At 38.1% G+C, this 25,299-nt stretch overlaps 1 protein-coding gene across 1 annotated transcript; it reads right to left on the bottom strand.

Moving 5' to 3' along the window:
* Window positions 1-646: 646 nt before the first annotated feature.
* On the bottom strand, window positions 647-24,906 carry PRRG4 (proline rich and Gla domain 4). The gene is made up of 6 exons (XM_074276370.1): window positions 24,556-24,906; window positions 23,066-23,178; window positions 16,583-16,746; window positions 15,194-15,242; window positions 13,356-13,488; window positions 647-3,754 (listed from the first exon to the last, which is right to left on the bottom strand). Exons 2-6 carry the CDS (start codon window positions 23,166-23,168, stop codon window positions 3,523-3,525), a joined length of 681 nt encoding a protein of 226 aa, XP_074132471.1. The 5' UTR covers window positions 23,169-23,178; window positions 24,556-24,906; the 3' UTR covers window positions 647-3,522.
* Between the last annotated feature and the right edge of the window lie 393 nt (window positions 24,907-25,299).

The following is a 25,299-nucleotide window of genomic DNA, read 5'->3' as shown; positions in this document are numbered from 1 at the left end:
TTTTCTATTGACATGAGTGACCTGTAATACGAGCATTACTCAATGTCCTCATTAAAGTATCTGAATATGTAGTACCGACAATTTCTGGAACATTTTGGGGTCATATTTAAAAAATAAACCTTCTTGAAATTTAAAAAATTCATTGTAATTATCAGCTCACAGACCTCCCACTATCACCTTATCCATTTTTTGTAAAACTACCATTTCCTGTTCTTCCTCATGTGGGAATTCTTTCTTATCAATGAAATTACAGGTCTTGTCTTTATCTCCTTTGTTTCATATTATGACAGTTTAGTCACTGTCTGTTATAATGGGAGCTTTGTCATCCAACAGAACTGTCTGATCCAAGGTTTTGTACATGGCAGCCACTTAACATGTTATCTGACTGGCTGTCTTAGTGCCCAGAAGTGATGGGTTTTGGCTCCTTCATCCAGAAGCATCTAGATCATACCACCTAACTTAGGCAAATGTCAGAAGATTTTTATCCACAGAAATGACAAATACCCCAGAGAAAATGAATCAATATAAATTTATACACATACATATATAAACAAATATTTCTAGATTGTTTCATATCCAATTAATGGCGTTGTACAATAGATGAATTCATGTTCAATGAAGATATAAAAACAGTCATGGATGTGAGTTGTTTTTTTGGTTTTTTTTTTTGCTACCCTTTTTATCCTAGAAATTAATGCCCTATGTTAAAAATGCAAGAATGTGCTAGAATTGAATTCTGGAAACAAGTTTTGAGGAACAATTTAAGGAGTTACTGTTTTTAGTTTTGCTAGTGTGTCACCTAGGACCATCAACAATTTGATTTCCTACATACATAATAAGTGTACACACTCATAATTTATTGGAGGGGAAGACATTGTTGCAAGTTACCCCAGGTAAGGGATAAGATCTTTCCAGCCCCAATGCCCTCCCCTACCACTATCCCCATATAAAATGGTAGTTTATTTTAGACCATAATGGCAAATGAAGATACAATAGTTTTTTTATTTAAACTTTTAAAAATAAACTTGAGTTTCTTATACACTCTATTAGAAATTTACAGACACCTGGAAAAAATCAATACACCACAGATAGAATTCTTTTTTTTTTTTTTTTAAAGAGGTTTTCTTTGTAAAAGTGAATCAAGTGATCTCCTGGACTTGGTTGGCCCAAAAGAATCATCACACTGGAGCCGACATGATTTATCAGCCAGCTTCTTTCAAATCAAACGGAAAGAAAGCCTCCATTCCATCCAACCTCTAATTTAAAATGAAACACAAAACAAAAAACCCAACCCTAATCTAATTATCTACGAAACTTTGTGCTCAGTGGAATGCTAGGAGATAGCATTTTGAAACAATAGAGATCTCATAGTAAATACTAAACAACAAAAAAAAAGGAATAAAAGTGATAGGATACAACTGTAAAAATTATAATAAGTTACTATTGAAATGTTGCATTTAATATAGTCATTTGTCAATTAGAGTCTTCCCTCTTATCATGAATTGTAGAGATACTCTACGAACACCATGGATTTCACAGTTTCTCTGAAGATGAATTAGAGATTAATTCATTTCATATTAAGGGACTCACAAAATTTTAGAAGAAAAACTCCTACTGTCATTTAGGAGAAAGGCACCTTTCAATCATCAATTTCAAATAATGACAAAATTTGACTAACTAAATAACAAATTTGACTAATATACCATTAGGTAATGTGTGAGCTTGTGAGCAAAGTCAGGGTTTGAAGAAGAACTTCTATTTCAGTCCTGTCCTGAACTCTTTGGGAAATTTTGGTCTCCCTGAAGGATATCTGTTAGGTTACCCATTGTCAAAGACAGAAAACAGGTTGTGGGAGAGAAATGAATTTTACAAAAAGTCTTTATAATAATTCAAGAAGAAGTGTTATGTAAAATTAGTGCAAAATTATTTATAGTAATTTTTGGTAGGTAGTAATGTGTAGTTAAAAGAAAAGGCTACTTTTTCAAATTAAATGTGAAGTTTCTGATTCTGCCACTTATGAACTGGATGGGTCTTAGTTTTTCCTCCTCTGTACAATGACGATGTGAAACATGTACCTCTGACAGTCTGTGAATTTGTAACTAGGTTAGTGACAAGTGGGCCATACAACAGAAGGGACTATTGAAAAAACATGCCTAGAGTACAAAACCTTGAGAAGTTGAGAGTGACAAAGATCTTATTTTTGCCTATGTTGAATAAGATCTTACTATCCAAGAATATAAACCCCTCCCACTTATGTGTGTGATTTATATTATCTAAACCAACAATACTACTTTGGTTTAGCACATATCACATAAAACAAAAACAAAATAACATAATAATTGACAAATATTTATGGAATAGAATCTTCTATTTCCCATCTCAGGGATATGCTATTGTTTGATCTCACCCCACAGGGGGAAAAATATGTACATCTATACATCTATATATAGAGAGTTCATTTATGTGTTTAAAGAAATAATGACAATAGAAGAGAGGATTGTAGGAAATTTGGGTTGAGTGATCATTTTAAGGGTGCCTTAACGTCTGAGAAAACATACCCCAGAGATGCAAAGGGTCACTGGTGACAAAATCATATACATCTTTAACCGGAGCATAGATAATAAGAGGATAAATAAATTATCCTTTCCTGATTAAACTATTAGTGATAAGCTAGAATAAAGCTTCCAACCTGAGTAATCCCATATGAACCAAACATATAGTTATATAGACGGAATTCATCTATTTCCTCATGGGACGGGCAGATTCATACAGAATCTAGAGATTCTAGGTCCTAGAAACACTTTTGGTGATAGGAAAGAATAAGAACTATAATTTGCAACTCTGTGTCACTGTACCCCTGACCCCCTAAGTTCTAATGGCAGCAGCCATTGGATCAAAAGAAAAATGAAGGTATCTTCCTACTATTGTATAATTGGACATAATCTTTAAGTACAAATACCTGTAAGGAATATCATGTGCTATTTTAGATACAATAAACATCAGGATTCTTTTTATGTTTTAAAGGCCACTGATTCATCATGAGATTTAAAAACTTTTCACAAGGTTTCTTTTGCTGGAGAGTTAAAATAAACAGGGGACAAAATATTTAGTATCTTGACTCAAGATGACTTGGAACAAAAAAAAAAATTCTTGTATTAACATTAATTCATTTCTCAACACAACCAATCTAGAACCCTTTCTGCTATAGTGGATATGTGGCTTCTCCTTCAGAACACTATAATGAGTAATCTTTTGCCTAATGTAGCTGATTAGGGCTAATGATCTGGAGACTCCTAAATTTAAATCAGTGCTTGCCTCCTACCTACACACACATACACACACAAAATGAAGCCGATTCCCTCATTATTCTGATGTCAGAGTAAAAGTCCAGATATCTGGAGCAAATGACCAGATATCTTAATACCTTTACAAGAGTGGAACGGCCAGCCCTTTAAGCTACTGAAGAACCGAGTCACGGCTCCTTCTTTGAATAAACATCCATTTCTCACATTGACATTGGATTTAGTGAGAAGGTAGTGACATAGATTTTTTAAACACCTTAAACCCTCTTGCTGGCCCAGGATATGGAGGAGGCGGGATGTCATATTTTCCAGTCAGTGCCACAGCTTGTTCATAAGAAGGCAGTCCTGAATCCTCCAGGGGAAGAGGTGATGGGGTTAAGGCAGATTCCTCATGTCTTCTAAAAATAATAGTTGGATGGTGTCGTCCTGTTCTTACATAGACAGCTGAGGAACTAAACAGAGACATATCAATAGCACCGATTTCATTTTCATGCTAAGAAAAGACATCGTTGGTGATATTTCTAGATCTAAGAGTGTTTTTTTAAATAAAGTTTTATGCTCCTTATCTTTCCCAGGAAGCCACTCTATAAAAGTAAAAAAAAAAATCGTTATTTTTAGAGGAAAAAAAACAGTACAACAGACTGATACACTGAAAAAGTCTGAAACCATGTATAATGTGTAACAGCTGTGGACTGCTCACTTTCTTGAAAGCAAAGATTGGGAGTGACCTCTAACATCAGTTTGTTTGATGTTTAGTTGCTCAATCAAGTCCAATTCTTCACAATCTCATTTGAGGTTTTCTGGGCAAAGATACTGTAGTGGTTTGCCATTCCCTTCTCAAGCTCCTTTAACAGATGAGGAAACTGAGGCATATTGAAGTGACTTGCCCAGGATCACAGAAGTGGTAAGTGTCTGAAGCTGTATTAAAGATTGTGTTTTTTTGCAGTACAAGTTTTTATAGCTAGAAAGTGCAATGGCTGGAGCATTGGATTTGGAGATGGGAATGCCCCAAATTCTAATCCTGCCCCAGGCATTTATCAGCATGAGTCTTGAGAAGTCCTTTAATTTCTGTCTGTCTCAGTTTCCTTATCTTTCAATAGAATAATATACCCCTTCCAGAATATTGGGGGATAAAATGAGAAAATATTGGTAAAATGATTTGCAACTTATATAGTACCATATAAATACTAGTTATAATTTTGTTATTATTATGAGAACATTTATAACAGATTGTAATATTCACACTATAATTATTCACAATCAGTAATAATATAATTAGCTATATCAATGATATGATTTTTCCAGGATGATTAGTTATAATAATAATTATTCTATAACTTGGTGACTTTGAGCAAGTCACTTAATTTCTCTGGGTCATAGTAGCGTCATCTATAAAATGAGAAGGTTGGATTTGGCTGTAAGTGCTGTGAAGTTATGACGAGATGATCTCTAAGGTTTCTTTTAGCTCTAGCTATAGTTTTCATAATTTGATTTTGTCCACTGATTGTTCCCTTTTTTCAGTCCCATTACAACCACTGTAATCATTCAGTGACTCCCAATCCTGGTCTGATGAATGGTTTTATAATTCAGATCTCTGGAGCACCCTCTCTACCTCTGACTTCTTTCAACTTCTATTCAATGTGCTAATCTTTCTTAGACATCTTTGTGTCTTTGTAGTTTGTCATTTCCCTACTCAAACTCTTTCCCAGCTCTGCTGTGTGGCCTTCAAGGCCTCCCATAATCTGACATTATTATGTCCTACCTAATTATTTCCTTCTTTTTCCTAAAATGGAAGGACCTTCTAGCTCAGATCAGTCCCCTCACTATGAAAGGAGAGGTCTTCCTTTATTTACTATGCATTACAGATTTTTCCTCCACCAAATCCTGCTCATTCAAGCTTGGCTTAAGTTTATCTTAAAGATTTCAGTCCTTATTTTTCTTTCTTTTTTTAATTAATGAATTTATAATATCATATTTATATATCATATATAATTCACAATATAATTACATAGAATAACAATGAAATGTTACATATTATATAATATATAATATATTTGTTATATTATACTGAATTAAATGAAAGAACTCTTTTCTTTCCCTATTCCTTTTTTCTTTTCAACTCTTACAGAACTTATAATTTGCATGACACTATTTTTTTGGCCCAGAATTATGATTAACCGTGCATATGTTTTGAAAATAAAAAGCTTCAATAAAAATGTGAGTCATTATTTAATGTCAGCTATTCTTCTTTGGGAGGAATTGATGAATACTGCAGTTAAAAGGGGAAAAGCAGAGATGGAGTAAGGGAGGGAAAGGAAGAGGGAAAAAGTATAGGGGAAGATGAGGAGGGGGAGAACGAGAAGGAAAGGAAAAGGAAAAAGAAAAGGAAGAGAGAGGAAAGCAGGGGACTGAGACAGAGTCAAAGAAGAGAGGCAAAGGCCTGGCTAATTCATAAACTGGCTAATCCTCTCTGGAATAACTGATAATAGACTCCTGGTGAGACTAGCACAAGTGTGTTTGGAAGCAAATTAAACACACTTCCTCTTGTGTCAGAAATCTGGAATGTTTTTATGATAAATGCTCATCCCCTGCTCAATCAAGCTGAACTGCCCTCTATTTGGGAGGGAGACAAGCCCTCTGTTTGCCCATAAGGCTCAGGTATGTCAGATAAGACAAACGAATAGTTCTTCTTTGCTCTAAGCTGTTGGATCAAGCAAGTGACAAGTCCTTATCATAAACACATTCCAGGTTGTGCTTTAATTACAAGTCATCTTAAAGCAATCTGCCTTTTCATTGTGAGAACAAGGGAGCAATTCTATCACAAAGTCAGTGAATGGCTCCAGTGTTCTGCACAGCATCACCCAACCATTGTGACTAGAAGGAAAAAAAAAAAAACATTCTAAATATTATTTTCTAGAAACACTATTATGGGCTCATTTTAACTGAATTCATAGTTATTCCAACTCGAAATGAAGAATATCACATTAGGCACTTTCCTCCTGACATAACTGAGAAATGAAATGATTTTATATCATCCATTTATCTGGCTTGTGTTTATTGCCAAGATGATGTAATAATGCTCTGGTTTTAACTTTCAAAAAAAAAAAGCCCATTGAATACCATAGTTTTCCTCAAACTTTTTTTTTTTTTTTTTTGCCAACTATCTTCTCTGGGTTTCATTTTGTTTTTAATCCCTACGCTTTGCCCACATTTAGATTTCAAAGACAGGGCATAATTTTACCTCACAACTATCCTCTGCCCTTACTCTTTTCCCCAGGGGACCCAGGAAGAAGTTAGGACTCAGAATTTATATTGGCTGTTACCCATTCACAACAAACCACTGAGAGACAGCTGGGGAACCTCAAGCTCTAGCCTCAAATTATAGATATCTCCCCAGCTCTGGAAAACCCCACCAAAGCTAGAGGGACCCAGCTGCACATTGATAGAGCTGGGCAGGACCTGCCTGGGGGCAGTGACCCTAAGAAATTCCCAGATATCTCCCCGTATCCCCAGAACAGGGGCTATCCCGTGCCAGGACTTAGTGAAATGAACAAATTCAGATTTAATTTTAGGAAGACAGCAGCATGGCTCCCAATAAGGCTGCCCAAAGACCTGGCAGAGGGCCGGCCCCCTCCTTCTCGGGTCAAAAGTTTGGCCAGTTGAGTTGCTCCTCTGGGTTAGATAATACAAAGTAAGGCATTGTTTCCTGAAGGCCACGACTGCAATATATGTGTTACCAAGAAGGAAAGAAGGCTGCTTGTCTTTCCTCTGGCTCTCTCCCATCAGCACACATAACTTTAAAAGCACAAAAGGCTTCATCAGTGTAGATCGGGGGTTGTTCTTAACCTGAGATTAACGATGAGACGAAACCCTGAAGCTTAGAAAGATTTAGGAACCTTTGTGAGACTGGTACAGGGTTGGTACCAGCTCCCTGGTACGCCAAGTTCAGTGCTCTTTCTACCACACCTTGTTGCCCCGCCTCCAATAATGAAGTATCCTGTTACTTTAACACTGCAGAAACTCAAAGAATATAATTTTCAAAACAGGTGAAACATTTAATTAGATGCATCCTATAATCTTTACAGAACAAAAGTACCCAAGACCACTGTTCCACATTTCCCCTTGTGGTCTATATGGAGAGCAAAAGGGAAGGAGTACTTCAGGAAAAAAGAAGGGAGGAAAGAAAGAGAAGGAGGAGAAGAAAAGATGAAAAGGGAAGAAAATAGAAGAAAATGAAGGACAAAGTAACAGGTAAGAGTGTGAATGGTAGGAAATTAAACCAGCGCTAGACCATCTGACTCAACTAACTGTAGAAACAGAGCCATATGTGAAAACGTGCTTTTAGAAGTGATACAAAAACATTTCCTTATTATAAGAGTTGGGAGGGAAGAAAAAGGGGAGGAGCACATCTCATATTCCTCTTGCTAGACTGAAAGCTTCTTGAGGACAAGAGCCATTTTATCCCCCAGCATCTACATAAAACATTATAGGTACTTTGATGAATGAGGATAGAGAAATATGTTTTAAATGACAGAATGGGATAAATTTGTCATTGTTATTAAAATTTGTTAATTATTATTTAAAAATAATTTTAAAAAAGATAAAATTAAATTTTAAATTAATATTAAATAAATATTTATTATTAATATTTCATATTTTTTATTTTTTATTTTTGCTGAAGCAAGTGGAGTTAAGTGACTTGCCTAGGGTCATACAGCCAGGAAGCATTAAGTGTAAAGATTTGAACTCAGGTCCTCCTGCCTTTAGGGCTGGTACTCCATCCACTGCACCATCTAGCCACCCCTAAAGAGGTTCTTAAAAGATGAACTTGTCTACTTCCCCATTGTCTCTTCCATGTTTCCAGTGCTTCCCATATTTCCATATTCCATATTCTCTCTCATATTCCAGTCTCTTCCATATTTTAGTATGAATGTACTAAATTCAATTCAACACACATTGATCAGATTCTACTCCTAGCAAAGCCCAAAGTTTAAAAGAGTAAAAAAGTCTCCAAACAAAAGTCCCCTGCTTTAAAGAAGCTTCCATTCTATTATCCCCAGGATGCCGTTAGTTGGTGATAAAGTTATATCTGGGAGGATGGGCAATATATAACTGCAGAAACAATAGCAGCTTAGTGGCACTAGTAGCTGAGGACGGATAACTATCAAATGAAAACTAGTGGAAACTTCATAGACTAAAGAAAACTGTTGAAGGTCTGTAGATCTGGAGACATGAGTGAGAGGAAAGAAATTTAGTTGCTGGACAGATGCTTCTGACTTTTGCTCTAAGTGGCCTTCTTTCATTATACTGGCATAGAATGACCCAATTATCAGCACAGAATATTCCTCTAGCCATTTACATTGTTCTCTTTCTTTAAGGAGTATTTTGATTTTTGTTTGTTTTTTTCATATATTTTATTTTTTTCCAATGACATGTAAAAACAATTTTTAATATTCACTTTTAAAAATTTTGCGTTCCAAATTATCTCCTTCCCTTCTTTTCCTCCTCAATGAGAAGGTAAGTTATTTGATATAGGGTATATTATGCACAGTCATGTAAAACATATTAGTCATATTGTGAAAGAAAACAACCCAAAGGGAAAAAACTCCAAGAAAAATAACATTTAAAAAAAATATCTGAAATCAGCATTCAGACTTATAGGATACCTTGTAATTATAGCTCTACAGGTAATTTTTATGCTTTGGTAGATTGATCTCTGGGTATTCAATGGATTTTGTAATCAATTATAATGGGATCTATATGGACTATCAAAGGCCATTTTGCATCTTTCTATTCCTTGATCTAAAATTTAATGAAAATGATGGACTACAACATTATTGAGGCAGAGAACATCAAGAAGGGAGATTGTTGACTTTCATTCTGCTTCATTTTTCTCTGTTGATGAAATTAATGAAGCTCTTCACCCAGGGTTCATGAACATTTTAGTCCATTTAAAAAAATATATCTTTTTTATATTGTTGATTAATTTTGTTCTAATGGGTCCATTGGAATAGGTTAAGTTACTTAAGCTATTTACAGCAAATGAAATTAATTTGATTTAAATGTTTAAAAAAAATTTAAACATTTAAACATTCATTTATAAAGAGGATGTTCTTAGCAATCTCTTCTATGACATCAGAAGGATACTGATCTGAAAAGTGGTAAAAGAGATAAAGATTCCAAGTATTTCCTAATGGGAAAAATGCTTTCCCTGATAGAAAGAAAAGATAACTTTATTTACTCTAGAATGTTATTATTTTTTAGGACAAGACCTAGTCCTTTTTTGTATTTTCCCCAAGTTCATATAAATTGATATAATTCAACAAATATTTACTAAACATTTACTTTGTGTTATGTGCTTAGTATATAGTCACGCTCTCCAAGGCTCTGTTCCTACATTCTCTATTAACTCAACATTGCCAAGTAAGAAGCATTTGATTGATGCTTACTATATAGGGACAAGGACTGGAATTGAGATCTATCTCCCTGACATTAGGTGCTTACATGAGAAGAACTTCCTTTATCAATACAGGTCAGCATCCTATCTACAACTTAGTCTTAGAAAGATGTTTGAAGCACTGACAAGTTATGTGATTTTCCCAGGATCCAAAGCCAGTATTTGAGAGAGGTGGGACCTAGGTATTCTTAGCTTCAAAGTCAGATCTCTATCCATTACATCTGTCTGCTTCCTACTACAAGCAATTAAAACTAACAAAACAAATTTACATCACAAACAACAAAAAAATAAAATCTTGGAACTCTTTCCTAGCCTGAGAAATTATCAGTGAAAGTTATAGTTATAAAGTACATCTAACCTATATCAGAATCATAATTCTCATGATGGATAGAAATTAACTATACCCAGAGAAGGAACACTGGGAAGTGAATGTAAACTGTTAGCACTACTGTGTATCTACCCACGTTACTTATACCTTCGGAACCTAATAATTAATGTGCAACAAGAAAATGGTAATTATACAAATATATTGTATCTAGGTTATATTGTAACACATGGATTACCTGCCATCGGGGGGAGGGAGTGGAGGGAGGGGATAATTTGGAAAAATGAATTTAAAAAAAAAAAAAAAAGAATCATAATTCTCATACCCACTACAGCCAAATCATTGGGTAGGTAAATCAGTTATGTCCATTTTACAGATGAGAATAGTGAAACTCAAGAGATTTAACAGCCACATTACCAATATCAAAGGATTTTTGTGAAGAAACTGGGTTACAATGTTTAAAGTACTAAATAAATCATTTTTTCATAATAGAAAAAAGATGCTGAAAGAAATATTAGGGTTCATCTAGGGCTTCTTAAGTTTTTCTACTCATGACCCCTTTTTACTCAGGATACTTTTACATGACCTTGTTTAAAAAGATATATAAAATAAGTATATAAATCAAACATTTATCAAATCATAATTTTGTGACTGCCACATTCAGCACAATCACATATGGTGTCATGATCTACAGTTTAAAAAGGTGGGCTAGTCCAATCCTTTCATTCTTATGGATGAGGAAGCTGAGACCCTGAGAGGTGAATTGCTTGAAGTCCAATAGCTGATTTTCCATTTTCCATTATATCCTATTCTCTCACATGCTTCTGATATAGACAGAGAAGAAACTCAGGAGTCAGCTAATCTACTACTTGAACTCAAACAGAAATGATACCACTAATCACACAAGCATCCTAGCAGGCCACATATGGATTTGATTTTAAACTGTGATGTTATCTAGACATTACTGAGTATTTATTTTAAAATTTTTTTGAATTCAATAGTATTTTATTTTCCCAATTACATGTAAAGATAGTTTTCAACAATCAACATTTCAACATTCAATCATTTTAAACTGTATATTTATTTAAAAAATATTTCCCAAATGGAAAATGTCATCTGCAACCAGAGAGAGAAGTATAGCAACTGAATGTGGATTGAAGCATAGTATTTTCACTTTTTTTGTTTGTTTGTTTTTTTCTTTTTCATGTTTTTTTTCCTTTTTTGGTCTGACTTTTCTTGACTAACATGACAAATATGGACATATGCTTAAAAGAACTGAATATATTTAATCTATATCAGATTGTTAGCTGTTTTGGGAAGGCAAGGGAGGGAGGGAGAAAAATTAGGAATACAAGTCTTATAAAAATGAATGTTGAAAACCATCTTTATTTACATTTGGAAAAAGAAAATGTTATTGAGAAAAAATGTTCCTAATTACATTTTCATCTGGTTTCAGATACGTGCTTAGAAAGCTGTACATTTGACACTTGTGTTACATCATGCTCTTGCAGTAAGTATAATATAACAAAAAAAAAAAAACATTTCATATACAATAAATATGATTTTTATCTTCATTAACTTTTTATAATTTCTGATAAAAAAATTCAAACATCTCAACCTGGCATTTAAAACCCTCCTATATCTAGATTCCCCTGTACCTTCCCATTGGATTGTAAGCTCTTGAGGGCAGAGATTATCCCTGCCCCTTTTTGTATCCAAATTTGTAATTTAGTATTGTGACTACTTAATAAAGGTTGACTGACCTTGCAGATTTGATCCATTTTACTCTACCTCACAAATCTATGTTCCAATCAAAACATGTCTAATTATTATTAGACAAAATATGTTTAATAATAATAATTATGATATTATTTATTTATGATGCTATATTATATTATCATACTAATTTATTCCCTGATCTTGAACTTCCATCTTTTCTCTCTTAGTCTTTGCAAAGGCTGACCCCACATTCCTAGAATGACTTTCCCTTCTTTGCCTTATCACTCCATTGGATCCCAAAGCCTCTCTTGATCTCCTTGGCTATTGGCTAATTGAATTCCTTCTCCTGTAATTTTCTTTTTTAACATTTTTCTTAAGTTTATAGTTGTGTTTTTCTTTTCTTTTTGCTGAGGTAATTCGGTTTAAGTGACTTGCCCAGGGTCACACAGCTAGGAAGTGTTAAGTCCTCCTGACTGCAGGGCTAGTGTTCTCTCCACAGCCTCACCGTGCTGTCCCTCCTGTAATTTTCTTGTTTTTACATAGCTGTGCTTTTTCACTCTCTGAGAATTTCAGTTTTCTGAGGGCAGGGTCTTCTCCATTTTTATCTTTGTGCCTACTGCATTGATACATAGTAGGCACTAAAAAGAATGAATGTCTAGTGAATTAAGTCAGATGAAAGCGGGTCTGATCAGCTGTCAATGAGGCACAGAACTCCCAACTGTAAGCTCCTTGGAAGCAAGGATTAAGTGATTTTTCATCTTTGCATTTATTCCTACTGCCTACCCTCGCATGAGGGTGCATACAGCAGGTGCTTAATTTAAAAAGATGCTTTTTTTCCCTCAAGTTGATAAAGACTTTAGACTTTAGCCAATTAGCCCAATCAATACTTGAAAAGAAATCCCTATTACAAGATACCTGTCTGTCCTATCTCTGCTGAAAAACCTCCAATGAAAGGGAACTCACTACTTCCCAAGGAGATCCATTCCACTTTTGGACAGTTCTAATAGGCTGTTTTTCCTGTCAATCAAACCCAAATCTTTTTTGCATCTTCTATTAATGCTTCTGGATCTGTCCTCTGGGGCCAAGAGAGACAAAGCTGGGTAGCACAGTGGATAGAATGTAGGATTTGGAATCTAGAAGACCTGTGTTTGAATTCTGCTTCAGGTTACTCTTATTGGTCCCTGAGGAAGTCACTGAATTTCACTATAAAATTTCATCTATAAAATGGGGATGATAATAGCCCTACCTTCCAGGTCCCAAGAGATAACATATGGAGAACACCATGTAATCAAAGAAAGGGAACCATTAGCCCTGTACCACATTAAGGCTGCATCCCGACCTGCTAGATCATCCAGGTTAATCCACCAGGCTGACAACGTGCCTTATCATGCTAGTGGTTATGAACGCTCCTTCCACAAACTCATGACATGAATGGCAGGTATTATTATTGTCTTTGTGATCTGCTGGTATCGCACCCCAATGAAGGAATGTTGACGTGGTTTATGGCTAACAATACACACAGTGTTGAGAACAGATTCTCAGCTATACGTACCATGGCTGTCTTCTTCTTGTGCATTTGGTGATGCAGAAATAATAACCAAGTAATCCAGTGATAACCAAGAACACTCCAGCTGCAATTAATCCAGTCAGAAGTCCCATAACATCGATCTTCTCTCTCTCACCATCTTAAGGGAAATTATTTAATCACTTTCTGTCAATATTCCTATAGCAACTGCAGAGAACATCTATAATTTTGAATTTCTCCCTGCATTTTGTATATTATTAAAAACAATCTCAGAACCAAGCATAGTGCTTTGCATGTAGCAGATGTTTATAAACCTATTCTCATTTGATCTTTAAAACAACCTTGTGCTTTTATTATCTCCATTTTTATTGATGAACAAACTGACAATGTGACTTGTTCAGGGTCACATAATTAGTAGGTATCAAAGGCAGGATTTGAATTCAGATCCTTCTAAAGCTAGGCAGCTAAATGCTGTAGTGGATAGAGTAGTAGATCTGAAGAGTAAAACTTAAGTTGAAATCCTGCCTGGTGGGGGTATTTACTAGTTGTGTGACCCTGGACAAATCAAGTATCATCTTCTGCCTCAGTTTCCTCATCTGTAAAAACAGAGAAAACCACCCACCTCCCAAAGTTATTGTTGTTCAGTCATGTCTAACTCTTTGCCACCCCATTCGGGTTTTCTTGGCAAAGATATATGGCATGGCTCAATATTTTCTTTTCCAGCTCATTTTACAGAACTGAGGCAAACAGGGTTGAGTGACTTGCCTAGTGTCATATAGCTATAAATGTCTGACGCTGAATTTGAATTCATGCTCTGGTAAGGATCAAATAAGATATTTGTAAAGTACTTTACAAACCTTAAAGGGATATAAAAATGCTATTATTAATATTAAAAATCTGTTGAAGGCAAATCTATCTGTTTATATTGATCTGGTTACAAGCATAACACTTAATTATTTAAAATGGCATCTGTAGAGCTCCAGATATCATTCATTGATTGTTTTTGAATTTTGTTTTGCCTTTTTGCTCAAGGATTTCATTGACACTGGACTTATTCCACTGGTTATTCCCATGCAGATTGACAACCATTCTGCAACTTGCATATCAATAATATGTGACCCAAAGAGGAATAAAATCATAGAAACTACATCTCCCCTATTCAATTTCATTCAAGGTCTTGGATAAATATGATTATCCCCTCCAGATAGGGTCACTGTAACAAAGTCCACAAGCCATCTGGGGCCCTACTTGAGGGGACTGAAAGAAAATCTGGCAGGAATAACAGCTAGAGATAATCAGCCAAGATAAGAGAGAGATCACTTTCTCCGAAAAGGCTCTTAACTCAGTCTAACAATCTCACTTTATCCAGTTTGCAAGCATGCAGCAGTTAAAAAAAATTAAAATATTTAGCCACTTGACTCTGGAAGAAAGTATTCAGCTCGTAGTAATGCAAGTCTAGACTTTGTCTATTTTCCTCCGGTAGTCTTCAAGAGTCCCTTAGAAATGTGGCGTCAGTTGGGAGGAAGTCTATTATCTCACTCCCCTAATATCTCACCAAACTCGATTTTTCAATACCTGGGCATTGCAGTTTTACCTCCATTTGCCTCAGCTACCTGAGTACATAACTGGTAAGTCCACTACAGACTAAAAACACTGAGCAACAAGCAAACTTAATGTTAGGATCATTAGTCACAAAGCTGAAGTGCGCTATAAGAAGGGGAAAGAGAAAAATGTAAGTCTACTACAGACTAAAAACACTGAGCAACAAGCAAACTTAATGTTAGAATCATTAGTCACAAAGACAAAATGTATTATAAGAAAGGGAAGGAGAGAAATGAATTTTATTTAATTAGTTCTTGACTCACCTGATCTTGTGCTTGGTCCTCGAACCGAATAATCCTGCCAAAACGCCATCTGCAAAAGTAAATCAAAGTTTAGTGAAGAAGATATCTGCTTATGGTTTTATTTTGTGCTGTCTAACATCCTCACCAACCAAGGAGAGAGATATGGCATAAACTAAGGGCTGCTAACCTCAATGCTGATGTTGAGCCAGGTGGGAGCAGCCCTTCTCTCATTTACCCGACCACAATTTGAGTAAATATTAGTGATGATCAATATAATTAATTAAAAAGCATTTGTTAAGCACCTACATGTGTCAGGCACTGTGCTAGATAATGGGGGTATAAAAACCAAAATGAAACACATCTTATACTCATGAAGGGCATATACTTTGGTGGGCAATATCATATACCTATATAAATTTATATGGGACAAATCCAAAATAAATTAGATGTAACAAGAACATACTAGCAGCTGGGGAGAACTGAGAAACTCATCATACGGAGCTAAGTTTTTTAGGAAATAGATTCTGAGATTGAAGGCAGAATCTATTTCAGGCATAAGGGGAGACCCTGGCAAAGATATAGAGATGGATAATGGACCAGTGTGAGAGAATGGAAGTGATGTACAATAAGGTAGAAAGGAAGGTTTGGAAACCAAAAGACAAAGAGGATTTCATAATTGATCTTAAAGGCAATAAGGAATCAGTGGAGTTTAGTGAGTCAGAGAGTGACATAAATATATGTGAAGTTTAGAAAAAAAAACCCATTTTAATGCCTTTTAGAAGGTTTTATTGGTATAGACAGAAACCTGAAGCAAGGAGGCAAAAGGTACCTAGTGGAAGAGGTAAGGTTGACCCACCAAAGATTCTCTATACTTAGTCTAGCCTAGTTTGTTCTAGGTGAGTTTGCAATTGGACAGCCGTTATCAGGATCTCAGGGTCAATCAAGAAAGGTATATCTTAAAGACATTCCTAAGGTTATTACTTAGAAGAAAGGATTAGAATTTCAAATACTGGTATAAAATTAGAAAAGACAGCATAAATATAGAATATAATCATTGTGTCCCCAAATAGGCTACAAATACAAAGTGAAGATGGTTAAATACAATTATGGCAGACAGAGAACTAGGAGTCCCTGGTCTTCATATCTGCATAAGGATATGTAGAGAGACTCCTAATTGATTCATAAGAAAAACAACACACAAGGCAAACTTATTAAAGGAAATTAAGATCGATCTGCAAAATAAAAGGTTATGGGGCAAAACACATTGCTAAGTGTGAGACCTGTTATTGTAGTATATATATATATATATATATATATATATATATATATATATAATTTTCAAAGAAAAGAGACTTTGCTATTGAATAACCACTTAATGCTTCCAACCAATTCATGAAATAGCTCCATTACCGTTTTGTCTTCATCCCCAAAGATCTCCCTGGCTTCCTCATAGTTGCACAGTTCTTCATGACACTCCCTTTCTAGATCTCCAGGAGTGAAGAGTTCCAAGTCAAATCTATTGTGGAGGAGACGTCTATGGATGAAGACGCTGGCTTCTTTTTTTGATGTAAAAACTAAGGAAGCAATAAAAGATTTTAAATGAGGACCATTTAAATTAAAAATAAATTTAATCCTCCACAAAAGTTTAACACAAGTGTTATAGTTTTATTATTTCAATTATACCGACAGGGAAGTTAAAGCTTCCCTATGATCACAGACTAGTTCATGGTGGGGAAAACCATTTCTGTTGCAGCTAAATGATATCTGATTTCTGACAAAAGAGAACTGCTCTAGTAAAAATATATTCTGTAAAGTAAATACTAACAATCTGAGGAACATTTATTATAAATAAGAGAACGTTATACACAGACAATTGCTGTGTACATAGAGGTCCTATCCCTTCCCCTAAATACACATAAACTTTGCTAGCTAGGGTATGCTGAGGCCGACTCATACTGATGAAAGTCCATTGTTAAATTTTCATTGTTAATGTTTACACCTCAGAAATCAGGAAAAGCTATAAATCAAGACTTGATTTTTTTTAAATTAAAAAAAAAATCTAGAAAGGAATAGAGCAAACATTAAGAATGCAGATAAACCAATAATTATTCATTAATTACTACTTATAAACCGTTACAACCATAGACTTTTAGTTAGAAGGAACTTGAAGACACCTCTAGAAAAAAAAAGGGATTGTCTCATTTTTGTTTTTCATATTTTCAGCACCTAGCAGAGTATCTGGCTCATAATTAGTACTCAATAAATGTTTTGTGATTGATTGATGAAAAAAAAAAGAATGCAGATAAACTTAAAAGTACGCTGTTTATATTTTTTTCCTCCCCTCTCTCCCTTCCTCCGTGTCTCTCTATCTCTGTCTCTCTCTCTTTTGGAGAGCCATTTGTAAACATTTACCTGCACAACCCTGCTCATTAGTATAACAGAGAAACTTGTTTTAATTAAACAAACACCAAGTCCATAGATAAGGCCTTTCCCAGTTATTTTCTCCATTGAGTTAGACTGTGACACAATAAATCATTAAAATGATTTAGCTAGGAGATCTAAGATCTAGGATCTAGGATCTACCACTAGTCAACTATGTGGATCTTGGGAAACTCAAAATCTCCTTGGGTTTCAATTTCCTCATCTGTAAGTATCAGACTGACTTTGTAAGAGTTAGTCATTAAGTTCTCTTCCAATTCACAACTTCAATAATTATTACAGAAAATCCCAAAACTTCCTTCTACCTAAAAAGAAATTATTTGATTAGTAAATTTCTCCATCAATCTTCTTCACTGAAATGGTGATTCACAAATATGATAAAGCTAATAATCACGTTATTTGTATTTTCATAAATGCTTTCTCACACTGGACTAAACTATGAGCTGAGAAAGACTGGTATTCAAATTCTTCCTCTAACACTATTTCCTAAAAGTCTTAATGAAACTTTAAATTTTAAGAGTTTAAACTGTACTTAGTAGTTTTGAGACTCGATATCTTTGAGGTAACTCTCTAGAACCAATCCACTAGAATTTCCACAACACAGATCTTTTCTCCATTCCTTAAAACCATCCTGTGAGGTAGGTAAAGCTGGTAAAAGCATTTCCATTTTTACTGATGAGGAAACTGAGGCATAGGGATTTGACTTATGAGCTAATATTGGATAATTGTACTAGAACTTAGTTCATCTGACTCTTAAGATCCAATACTTTTTCTTTTCCTTTAAAATTTTCATTGATATTTTTTGTTTTCACATAATCTTTATCTCTGGATATATCCATCACTGCTCAGAAAACTATCAAAGGACAAAATCAAAAGAATAAAAAACAAAGTTCAATAGAACCAACATTAACTGTGTGATGTGATACGTTCAGGTCCCTTGCCTGAGCTGCATTTTCTCATCTCTTCTCAGGTTTCAGGCTTAGACTAGAGCCCTTTGCTTTACTCCAATCAACCTTACACACACACAGACACACACACACACACAATGTATATTTTATAGACACATTGGCTGAAGTACAAAATGAGGCTGTAATAACAGTTAATAGCATGGATTTTGTCAGTGCAAGTCTTCCCCCTGCTGGTGTCCATCACAATATCTCTTCCCTAAAGGAAATGGTTTTCTGAAGTGTGATCAGTCACAGCCAGGAACCTCTTCAAACTTACTGGGGAGACTAATCGGGAGAATGACAGACTTACTGTCATTTACAGAAAGTTTTAAGGCTGGCAAAACCTTCCCATTTATTATCTGATGTGAGCTACACACCAACATTATGAGGTGAATATTAAATGTCTCTTTTACAGATGAGAAATCTAAGGCTCACAGAAGTTAAAGTGATCTACCTATAGCCTTAAAGTTAAGAAATATTAGAGACATCCATAAAGATACTTTACTCCCTGAGAGAGAATCAATAAATATCACATTTCAGAGGGTGAAAGGGACTATAGGGGAAAGACAAAATAAGGGAGAATTTATTGATCTTTTTTTCCTAACTAGTTTTTGTTTAAAAAGATAGACAAATTGAGTGATTTTTTTTCCCCCAGTTAGGGAACCTGTGAAAGTGAAAGGTCAAGACAAGCAGCCTACAGAAATAGGATATGAAATTCTTACTGTTCTCTCCCTAAGCAAAAATGCAGAGAGTGAAAGGTGACCTGGGCTAGAACAGAGCAGGCATAGGGTGTGGTTACCTGACTTCTTTTCTAGCATCAGAAAGAACTGGCTTCAAATTCTACCTTTGGCTTTTTGGAGACATGGCGTTCTGATTTGTAAAACAAGGTTGAACAATATCTACAGTGCATGTATCCCAGGGTTATTATGACATTCTGATGAGATGGCGTCAGTAAAGCATTTTAAAATTTTAGAGGGATATAGAAATGTCAATTATTGTTGATTCTTTTATCTCTCTTGTGGGTCTCTAAAGGAATATAGTCTTTTTTGTTTGTTTGTTTTTTGTTTTGTTTTGTTTAAACCTCCAGTTCACCCAATTTGAGCTTCTGATTGAAACAGAGCTAATTTGAACTAGTAATGCCTCTATCTTCTCTTGAGACATTTTTTTAAAAACTCTCTGGCCTGGAGGTAGATAAGTAATACAGGGGTTAAAATACTGAAAATGAAATCAGAAGATCTCAGTTCAAATCCAGCCCACAGACTCGTTGTGTGACCCTGGACAGGTCATTTAGTCTCTGTTCATCTCATTTCCCTCAACTGTATCTCATGAGGATCTTGTGAGAATCAATGAGATTTTATATATATGTATATATATATATGTATATATATACATACATACAAAGTATCATAAACTTGTTGCTCAGTTGTGTCCAACTCTTTATGATCCGTGGATCACACTGTTCCCAAGGTTTTCTTGGCAAAGACAGTGGAGTGGTTTGCCATTTCCTTCTCCAGTGAGTTAAGGCAAACACAGAATAAGTGACTTGCCAGGGTCACATAGCTAATAAGTGTTTGAACTCAGATTCTCCCGACTGACTCCTGACCCAGAGCCCTTTCCAATTCCACACCTAGTTGCCTCATTTAACTCTTAGATATTCTTGATAACATGTTCTTGACACAAGACTTTTTATTTCCCAAACCAAAATCCCCCTCCTATTTAGTTTAAGGCTATTATATAGTTAACTTTGTCTCCAAATCCTACATTTCAAATGTATATTTTGGGACCTTCCATTCCTCTCTTTCATGCCTGGCTTTCCCTTCAAACTACATTCAATTTTTCCAAATGTTTGACACAGAGCAAGTGTCTTAAATGCTTTGCTGACTGATTAACACTCCAGTTATCCTATCACCTTTCTTCCTTCCTTCTCCTCTCCCCCACAATGAGATTTCCCTTCTTCAGTCACATTTCCCTTTACAATATCTCCATTCAAAGATTCACATCACACCTGCAGGCATCCCTCCTTTGGTATGGAGGGGTGGGAAGGGAGTAGGGAGATCAGACTCTAGGTGGGGTTGGTTGGCTTTATGCATAGGCAACTGCCTATTTGGTACGATCTGTATCAGTGCTAGGAAAACTTCCCACTCCGATACCTGAAATGTCATTCCTGTGAGATAAGGCATCCTCCCTACTTAAAATGGAAACTGCCTTAGAAGGGGTAATCTATTGAACAACTCTTTGAAGGAACCATGATTACATTGGTGTGGGAGCCAGACAGATCCACAGAAGCCATCTTGTTTAATCTCATTTTACAGTCGCGGAAATGAAAACCCAAAGTATACTGCTCCAGGTCTTATAGCCAGTGGCAGAAGGAAATAAACAAAGGTCCTTTGACTTTATTGCCAGTGTTTTTCCCACTGTCCCAAGACATCTCCCTTTCTCTCTGTAGATAGCTCTTGTGTTGCTGTGGTTAAAAGAATACATCCTCTGATATTAAGTCTCTAAGAATTTAGCTAGGTTAGACAAGACAGAATTCCACTTCCATGTCTCTCCTTGATACTTTTCCAGTTTAGGCAGGATCCCCTCCTGGACCTTAGGTCTCCTAGCAGGGTCTTATCAATCATTAAAAAGTTAGTATGGATTTGTTAGATAGTTTCCAACAGATGACTAGGTAAGAGTGAGCTTGGATGGGGGATGAGAAACATTTCAATGGATTCTTTTTAACTGTTGACTAGTTAAGAACATAGATGGGACATGGGAGAAAGAAGGAAGAGTTAGGTCCAGAGCCTGGCTACTATAGAATCAGGTGGGAGAGTGCAAGGCACCAGACAAACTTTACCTACTTCTCAATTTTACACAGGCTTAGTCTTGTTCAGGGCATCCATCAGAGGTATAAATGGATCAAATGCTTCTAGTGATCCAGAATTTATGTCAGTTACTGATCTTTTAATCTAGCTTTTCTTCTTCACTCCCCACCTTTACCAGAGTAACATTATTTTAGACAGCAATCATCTTGCCTGATGATTGAATCTCACAGATGAGTAAGCTGAAGGCTAGAATGGTGATGTGCCATATGTCCAAGGTCATGTACCTAAATTGTAGCTCATTTATACTGGAAGCCTCTATAAAATGAGAAAAATCAGGCTAAATCTGATAAAATCAGAGGATTGGTTTCTGTGGTTCCTTCTAGCTTGAACTACAATCCCAGGATCCCCAGGAGGGCAGGAACCTTGCTTTCTTTAGTATCTTCCTTAACCCCACACAGTATTCTACACTCAGTAGACATTTAACACATGCTTGCTGATTTACGAAGACAAGTAGACTAGAACCCAGATCTCCTGATTTTTCATGCAACAATTTGCTTTTTTAAACCAGAACTTTTAGTTATACCTCCTGATTTCAGACATTTTCATGACTCTCCCTCCCTACCTTCTGTAAGAACCTCCCCCTCTATACTTAGCCCCAATCCCATTTATTCTGTATATATCTAATTTGTACATAGTAGTTTGCATGTTGTCTACCACAACCAGATGGAGCTCCCTGAGTCTCTTGCCTTTCTTTGTCTCTACACTGCTTAGCACATAGTAGGTCTTAATAAATATTGATTGACATCTCCAATAGAGCAGTAATGAACTGAGCCAGCTACATCCAGGGAAAGAACTCTGGAAGCTGACTATGAACCACTACATAGAATTCCCAATCCCTCTATTTTTGTCCGCCTGCATTTTGGATTTCCTTCATAGGCTAATTGTACAGTATTTCAAAGTCAGATTCTTTTTGTACAGCAAAATAACTGTATGAACATGTATACATATATTGCATTTAATTTATACTTTAACATATTTAACATGCATTGGTCAATCCACCATCTGGGGGGGGGGAGGGGAAAAATTAGAGCAAAAGGTTTGACAATTGTCCATGCTGAAAAATTACCCATGCATATATCTGGTAAATATAAACTATTAAAAAAATATTGATTGACATATTATGACTACCATATAGACCCCACTTAAAGAAGTGTCACAAATTTGTCTGCAATAATTAGGGAAACTTTGTATTTAATTACTTACAAATCTCCACTAGCATTTAAATGTGCATTTATCACATTAAATATGGGAAGAAACCCTTTGATTTGAATTTAAAACAAAGGAAAACAAAAGCCAAATAAGTTGTTTCAGAGTGGATTCCGGAAGATCTGAATTCTGCTCTGCTTGTCACTGATTAGCTATGTGACTCTTATCAAATCACTTAATCCCTCAGCTGCCCCATCTGTAAAATGGAGACAAGAGCATCTATCTGCCAGGGTTGGGACCAAATGGGATAAAAATATAAAATGCTTTTGCAAATTATAGAAATTATTTTCTTACTATAATTATATGAGTTTAAAGTGCTCCTGTTGGCTGATTATTCCCCTAAACATGGTGTTTGGGGGGATTTTTTCACTTTTGACAGAAAAAAAAAATGTGACTACAGTTTCAGAACTGCATTTCTTCTAAAAAGAGACGATTACCATCTTTTCCAGCATGTGTAGACTCCTGGGGACTTCTTGAGCAGGGAGGAAACGCGACAGTAATAGCAGGCAAAGTGCTGAGCAGAACCAAAAGTTTAAACATAGTCTGGCATCTGTGGAATAAAAGAGCTACATTTACAACTGGTTTTGTCTCTAGCCTCCAGTCAGCCTCCAGCCAGCTTCCTGCCAGTCTCCAGCCAGCCTCCAATCAGCCTCCAGTCAGCCTCCAGCTAGCTAGCCTCCAGTCAGCTTCCTGCCAGCCTCCAGCCAGCCTCCAATCAGCCTCCAGCCAGCCTCCAGCCAGGCTTCAGTCAGTCTCCAGCCAGTCTCTAGTCAGCCTTCAGCCAGCCTCCAGTCAGCCTCCTGTCAGCCTCCAGCCAGCCTCCAGCCTCCAGCCAGTCTCTAGTCAGCCTTCAGCCGGCCTCCAGCCAGCCTCTAGCCAGCCTCCAGCCAGTACCCCAGAGGCAGCACAGTCTCAGTTTTCCCGGCGGGTCCGCAGCTGCCGGCCGGACAGCAGAGCAGGCTTTCTTTGAGAAACCGGATTCCGACCATCCTCCTCCTTTCCCCCTGGGCATTCTCACCAGCCGGTGTAGCCTCCACTACACCCACCACAAAACCTGCAGTCACTTCCTGGGAAGCCGCAAGGAGTGCCAGCGGGGTGACCTGGAGCCGCGGGCCCGGAGAGCTCCCCTCCCCGCCCCGCACCTTGGCCGGGCCCGCCGCGGCCACCAGAGGCAAGGGGGACCCGGTCCCGGCCTCAGGCCCCGGCCCTGCCGCTCACCTCCAGCCCCAAGGTGTAGACATCGCCCCCTGGCAAGTTTCTCTAGGAAAGGACGGGTTCAGTTATCCTTTTCCTACAAAGCCGCTTCCGGGCCTAAGGGATGGTACCTCCGACTCTTCCCCCACCCCAAGATAAAGGAGGCTCCGATTCCAGACGTTGTGCCCCGCCCCCAACCCCCTCCCCCAGTCCAGGTTTCCCAGTCTTTATTTGCACAGCCCAGAATGCCCCGGAACCCACCGTCCGAGCTACTAGAGCCCAAGTTCCAGAACTCATCCTCCCCTCCCCCCCACTCCATCGCCATCCCCCAGGTAAAGGAGATTCCGATTGCAAACGCCCACTGCTCGTCCCCGGGCGAGGGTTCATAAGTCAGGAGTCTCTCCCATCACTGGGGTGAATGAGGCTCCACTTCCAATCCCTTGCCTCCCTCCCCCCCCCCACTCCCCACCGCCACCGTCTTCCTCTTCGAGATCACCCAGACCTATTCAGACGCTCCCCCCCCCCCCAGCCCCGTCCTCATCCTCGGCATTTGCAGCCTCCCCAGCCCCAAACCTCGGCCGTCCCCGGTAGCCTCCCCCCACCTCCAGCGCAGGTCTCCCAGGTGACCGAGTTTCACTTTCCAAACCCCAGGCCTCCCTCCCGGAGCGGTCTGGAGCTCCGCAGAGGCCCGGTTCTCCGCCCCCTCCCACCCGCCGAGCTCAGGCCGGCGTACCTGGAGCGGCTGGCACATGCTCCGGAGCGCCGTCCGGTCTCTGCCAGGCCCGGAGCGGGTCCCGGATTTTGCCCCACTTCTGTCTAAGTCAGCGGGGCCGGCGGAGGCTGAGCGCCCGGGCTCCCGGGAGAAAGCTGCTGCTGCTGCGACGGCTGCCCCGGGACGGGACGGGAGCGTGGCGGCGGGGAGCTGGCGGCCGGCTCTCTGAGGGCTCCGCGGGCGGGCGGGCGGAGGGCTCCCGGCGCTTCCTGGAGCGGGCGGAGTCCCGGGCGGCGGAGGCGAGCTCAGTCTCCGCAGGTGGCCCGGCGCTTCACCTGTCCCCGCCTCCTGCAGCTCCCGTGGCTGGAGGCTGAGCGGCCCAGGAGGGAGGGTCCGATCCCCGACTTCCCAGCCTCTCGAGAAACCCGGCCCTCCCCACGCCGGGAGCCGATCCGGGCCAGCGCCAAGCCCTTCCCTCCTGGCTCCCGCTCGGCGTGCTGGGGGGGCGGGGGGGGGGCGGCACCTGGCCGGGCCCGAGCTCCGAGAGAGTCCCTCTGCGGTGGCTGGGCGAGGGAGACCGCACTCTAGTGAGCAATCTGGAGCCTGGGGATCTGCATGCAAATCCCGCATCTTTTGTTGCTTTAGCTTGTGTGTCCTTGGACAAGAGCTGGAGAAATCTCTGGTCAATCAATCGAGCATTTATTTTTTTCTAAAGATTTATTATTTTTTTAATCCGACATCTTAAAATAGTATTTTATTTTCCAA

This window comes from Sminthopsis crassicaudata, chromosome 6 (genome assembly GCF_048593235.1).
Source record: "Sminthopsis crassicaudata isolate SCR6 chromosome 6, ASM4859323v1, whole genome shotgun sequence".
Lineage (NCBI taxonomy): Eukaryota > Metazoa > Chordata > Mammalia > Dasyuromorphia > Dasyuridae > Sminthopsis > Sminthopsis crassicaudata.
The sequence above is the reverse complement of the archived record's forward strand: the minus strand, read 5'-3'. Positions and strand labels throughout refer to the sequence as shown.